Source organism: Taudactylus pleione, unplaced genomic scaffold (genome assembly GCF_031769625.1).
Source record: "Taudactylus pleione unplaced genomic scaffold, aTauple2 ptg000265l, whole genome shotgun sequence".
Taxonomy (NCBI): Eukaryota; Metazoa; Chordata; class Amphibia; order Anura; family Myobatrachidae; genus Taudactylus; species Taudactylus pleione.
The window spans coordinates 699751-705750 of NW_028284667.1; the positions used below are offsets into that span (position 1 = coordinate 699751).

General features: G+C 40.1%; 1 protein-coding gene across 2 annotated transcripts in view; it reads left to right on the top strand.

Annotated features, from left to right (window-relative positions):
• Positions 1–5699, top strand: part of MYH15 (myosin heavy chain 15) — a 69722-nt gene extending 64023 nt beyond the window's left edge. For both annotated transcript variants that reach the window (XM_088481107.1, XM_088481108.1), the window contains exons 39-43: positions 142–312; positions 1503–1607; positions 2989–3084; positions 3406–3537; positions 5212–5699. In XM_088481107.1, the coding sequence (XP_088337233.1) occupies positions 142–312; positions 1503–1607; positions 2989–3084; positions 3406–3537; positions 5212–5229 (522 nt within the window). In that variant the 3' untranslated portion in view covers positions 5230–5699. The remainder of the gene's footprint in view (positions 1–141; positions 313–1502; positions 1608–2988; positions 3085–3405; positions 3538–5211) is intronic.
• The last annotated feature ends 301 nt before the right edge of the window (positions 5700–6000 follow it).

A 6000-nucleotide genomic window follows, 5' to 3' on the forward strand; every position in this document is an offset into this window, starting at 1 on the left:
CGTGAATTTAGTTGTCACCTTTCTGAAATATTCAGAAAAATTTTTACAAGCAACTAAGCTTTTCTGATTTTGTTGAGAGAACTGCCATATTGCTTGTAGTGTATGTGTTACATGAGCAATGATCATTTATTTGCTTTTAAGGCTGCAATGATGGCAGAAGAGCTGAAGAAAGAACAAGATACCAGTTCTCACCTGGAGAGAATGAAGAAGAATATGGAGCAGACCATTAAAGATCTACAGAAGAGGCTGGATGAAGCAGAGCAGATTGCACTAAAAGGAGGCAAAAAGCAGATTCAAAAGTTGGAGTCCCGGGTAGAGTATTTTACCTATTGATATGTTGCATTTCTGGGAAATGTAGATGAATACCCACACAATGGAGTCAACATACAAAAATGGTTGTAATATAATGTGACCAATATCAACTTCTTCTGGTGTAAACGGTCCACTTGTGCAGCACACACAACAGGGACATCAGGAATTTTGGTGTAATGTGCTCACAACTGTTTTTGTTTACAGATGCATAACAAGGGTTATTTAACAAAAATATATATATACTAAATAAATCATAAACTAGTTCAGCACCTATTACACATTTCTTTGTATTGTAATTGCTGACTGAGTCGGGAGACCAAATGGTATGCTTACTAAAGTGAGAGTTTTAGAAGTGGAGATGTTGTCCATAGCAACCAATCAGATTCTAGCTATTATCTTCTAGAAGGTGCTAGATAAATGATAAGTAGAATCTGATTGGTTGATATGGCAACACCTCCACTTCTAAAGACCCGCACTTTAGTAAATATACCCCCCATGAGTCTAAATCACAAGTCATAGCTTACTTTATATAACTTTACTCATAAAACTCAGATTCTATCTCATGCACGAGGCAACAGGCCACAATCCATACATCCTTTCACAGGAGCACTGTCCATATGCCCACACTGAAATCACTGCCAGTAGGTACCTGCTGTAAAGTGGTAAAATCCAAAGCAATAAAAACACCCCTTGCCTGTAACATACGTGACCCACCCCCTTTCTACATTCTGAACTGGAGCCTCTAATAATTCTGTATATACTGTAAATGCAACAGATTTAATCACTGACCGTGTCTAGAACAATATTTTACAACATATCTATATTGGTGTTGGGTTTGTATCCCACTACGGCCCTGTGTGGAGTTTGTATATTCTCCCTGTGCTTGCGTGGGTTTCCTCCGGGTACTCCGGTTTCCTCCCACACTCCAAAAACATACTGGTAGGTTAATTGGCTTCCAACAAAATTAACTCTAGTATGTATGTGTGTGTGCATGTGATAGGGACATAGAGTGTAAGCTCCACTGGGGCAGGGACTGATGTGAATGGCCAAACATTCTCTGTAAAGCGATGCGGCATATGTGTGCATTATATAAATAACTGGTAATAAATAAATAATCTATATATTCAAGTGTCTATTAATTATAAACACAGTATTCTGTTTTCACTGACATTCTTTATCCATGGCTGTAGGTGCGTGAATTAGAAAATGAATTGGAAGGAGAGCAGCGTCGCAATTCAGAGTCACTGAAGGGAGTCCGCAAGTATGAACGGCGCATCAAGGAGCTAACATATCAGGTATTACGGTAATTTTTTTTAAATATGGGGCAAGAGGCTAAATGTTCCACTGTTATACTTATCTCTGAACTATGAGATGTTAAAGGACATTAAGGAGGAGGATGATCAACAGTAAAAGCAAATATGCAATTGTTCAAATAGCTGCATATATTTATTTTCTGGTGCCCCTCCAGACCTCCCCTCCTTTAGACCTCTTACTCCACCACCACAAGACTTATCCCAACAGCGGCCTGTGCTGTGCCATAATACTGTGCTTGCTGTGGAGTAGTATACAATAAAAATTTTGTCTGATTCAGAGTTGACCACCAAGTTACTTTGTAGACAGACCTTAAGACTTTTAGCAGTGGTGACTGCTTTGGAGTAAATTTTGAGTAACAACACAGAAATCTGGGTATTATGCATCTTAGTGTTATCTCCATTTGTGGCTTAGAGGGTGTAACTGGGCAGCACATAGGACATTGTTCTGTTGGCATCTTTCAGATCTCTTGCACCAAGGATATGGCTTGTGAAAATGTGTACTTATAGTGATGATGTCTACTTGCACAGGAGGAGGAATAGGGATGATGGGGCCACTTTGTGCACATAGGGTCTGATGCTAGGTTGGGAGTGAAGCAAAAAAGAGCAAGTAACTGTGCACCTTGGTAAAACCATGTTGCATTGCAGAGGGGGCAGATGTAAAATGTGTAAATAGATTTCAATTTAGAAAGGGACTTGTCCAAACTGACATCTAAATTGCAGTGTAAAAATAAAGCTGACCAGCACTTGTGAGCTACCTGCAACAGCAGCCAGTATTTACCCTGCATGTAAAACAAGAAATATATTTGCACCCCTCACATTAAAACTTGGCTTGTCCAGCTGCACAGTTACAGTACGGTTTGCTTTACTTCCAACTCAGAATCGGGCCCATAATGTGGCCGAATTGTGTGCAAGTCTGAATCAGCCGTATGTGCAGGCCCTAGTAATATAGGGGTAGAAAATTAGTATGACACTCTAGTTCAATAGAATGGAAGCCCAGTGTATTACTGTGGCATACCTGGGGGTGCTACACAGCACACCTGGGACCTTAGGAACAACTGACTCATCTGTTGGCAAGTGATGCATATACCAGGCTGTTTCCTGCAGTTTAACTGCTGCTTTGAAATTAATCCTTAAAACACTACTATGACCTTTACGTATCCTTCATCTTTACACTGATACATGTGAACACCTAGGGCTTTTTTATATTGTAAATATATACATTTGATACATACACACACTCAAACTTTTATACTATTGTGAAAAGGAAGTTTGCAATGATTATCAAAAATGTGGAATCATTCAGGACTATCTTGAAATATTTAAGTATTTTATGCAAAATGCTCTTTTTCTCTTATCTCTGTAGGCAGAAGAAGACAAGAAAAACCTTATGAGAATGCAAGACTTGATCGATAAGCTACAACTGAAAGTCAAGAGTTACAAGCATCAATCTGAAGAGGCTGTAAGTGTTTCAAGATTTATATAGATAACATAATTGTTGCACTGAAGGACTAAAATAAACACACACACAAGTTGGACTAACAACCCTATATACCCTGTATTTGTCCGAAGTATTAAATTCACTGCAGCTTATTAAGTTCTAATTATGCCATCTTCATGGGCTTGCCACATTCGCTATAAAATCAAGCATTTGGATACCTCCCTTTAGAAATTTTCAACTTGAACCAGAATTATTTAGATATGATTTAAGCAAGCAGATGGGAATATACAATATGTATGTCTTTTTACTTGGCCTAATAAAACAATCTGCTGTCTTCCACAGGAGGAACAAGCCAATCAGTATTTAACCAAATATAAGAAATTGCAGCATGAACTTGATGATGCCCATGAAAGGGCTGATATTGCTGAATCACAAGTGAACAAGTTAAGGAGCAAAACAAGAGATGGTGGAAAGGTAAGACAACGTTACATGTGTCCTAGTATACATCAGCATACTGTCAAACTGTAAATGAAATTTAGCTCAAGAGCTCATTCACATCTATCCGCTGCTATTGTGCATTTAACGTGTCAATTACTGCGCCTCTAAAATGTATTTCAATAAGGGCCTTCCCACCATTGTGTTTCAAAATGCTAACTTTAGAATTTTATATTTTAAAATGTAGATCGCCCTTACTATCATGTACACATATGAACATGCGCTACCACAGATTGTGATGGTAAAACATCACTGAAGCATGTGTTTTTTTCTTATACAGTCATGTCCATACAGTCACTGAGAGATTTTAGCTAATTCCTATGCATGGTTATAGGAGTATATAATATATTATTTTTGTGCTTATATACAGTATATATATTGAATTACAAATATTTTGGACTTATTATACGTTGGGTTATTAGTTATCATACCCAGAGTTGCATGTGTCTTTCATCTGTGCCACATCTCTGTACCCCTTATCTCCACATCTTCCTGTCTCCCATCTCCCCCCCCCCATCTCCCATTTCTGGCCCCCTCACACTCCCATCTCTTATCTCTACCAACTACCTCCCCTTCTATCCGTCTCTTATCTCTGTCATCCTTCCCTTCCCCTATTGGCCTATTCTCTAGAAGGGGATGTGCAGTGACCAGTGCCATGTGGGTGTGTACACCATATACACTATCAGCCTATGACTGACTGACTCACCAATGCCCAGCCCAAACCTTGCACCTAGAAACGGGTAGTATATGCCATCCTTGATGTAAGCACCCACTAAGCCGGGATTTTTCGAAATTCCACTCCTAAGGGGACGAAAAGGACTAAAATGTTTCCTCCCCCTGTGCAATTTCTTGCCTGACTGTCTCATCAATCCCTGCCCAAACCCCTTGACCTAGAAACATTAAATTTAGGGTGTATATTCCTTCCATGATGTAAGCACCCACTAAGCAGGGATTTTTTGAAATTTGACCCCTTAAGGAAGTGAAAAGTGGTAAAATGTTGACAAAGCAACATGTCCCAAGTGCTGTGGGACTGTAAGCTCGCTGTCTGGGGCGAGTGCCAGCTTCAGAGGTGGGGCTGCAGCGCAGTCCAAAATGTAAATAGGAGCCACACCAACTGCCAGCGATGTTTGCAAGCAGTTGGGGTGACAGTTGGTGTAGATCCCCTATTTGAATATTGGCCTGTGCTGCAGTCACACCTCTGAAGCTGCCACTTCTAAGGACTAAAAAAAAAACTTAATTTACTTAATCTTGATACTAGCACGCTCCTATACCTTTTTAATGCTTATAAATTATGGCCGATATTGTGGCCAGCTCTGCAGCTGCTCACCATCATGTTGCCATAATGATGGAGGCCTGGAGCTGTTGTCCCATCTGCCCCATTGTTATTTTGGCCATGCCTGTCTCCCTGTTTCTCATCTTTGTTCCCCGCTTCACCACACCATCCCCCAGTCTCTTATTTCTGTCTCCCTTACCCCAACATCTCTGCCTCTCCCATCTCTGTGCCTAGTGACAATCTCTCTCATATGTGTCCCCGTTTCCACACTCTTATGCGTATAGTCTCTCTCATCTTTGTTATCACCTCCTGTATACATGTGTAAAAATGATGTAAGGAAACTCATTTGTTTTCATAGTGTGTACTTATTTTACACATAGGTACGTGAAGAAGAATAAAGTCAGGAAACCTTACTGGACTCAGAAGAATACACTCTCAGAAACTACACTGCAACTGCTAGCATGCAAAGTTTGGGAAATAAAACTTAATCCATATAATCTATCTTTGTATTGGTGTTATCTATTTTAACATTTAAACACTTTAGGATCACAGCTGTACTGAGACTTGTTCTGGATAGGATTATATTGTTGAGATAGACAGGCTTTACTTAAGCAAAGAAACTAGCTAGTTGCAATAAATATTTGCACACATATTACATTGATATTACACATCTCTTGAAGTTGTAGAACTCACACACAAGTGCATAATATATAATAACTTCAGTTCCTTGGATTAAATCATCCATTCTCCAGGTACTCTATGTAGAATATTGTTGACTAGTATAAATTTAATATGATTGTTTAAGAAGACATTTGTTGTGCTACATAAAGTAGCCTGTAGCAAGTTAAAATTTATTACACTCTTTCAATGGTTTTGTTTTTATTAGCATACTTTAATCCTGATTCTGACTTGAACACAGCCACCTTCGTGTCCAGAGGCAAACAGGATTTATGGGGGGTGTGGTGGGGTTCCGTGTATTATTATTAGCGTTCCCGCAAGGCTGTTTCAGCGGGGCACCGCACCCTGCCCTATTTCTGAAGGGCAGAAAGCACCCTGCCCTCCAGCGCGGCGCCCCCCTGAAACAGCCTGCGGGTTCTGTCCTCCACCCGCGAGCCACACTGTCCAACGGGTGGGGAAAACGGCAGAGCAGCGGTCAACGCCGGTGAATT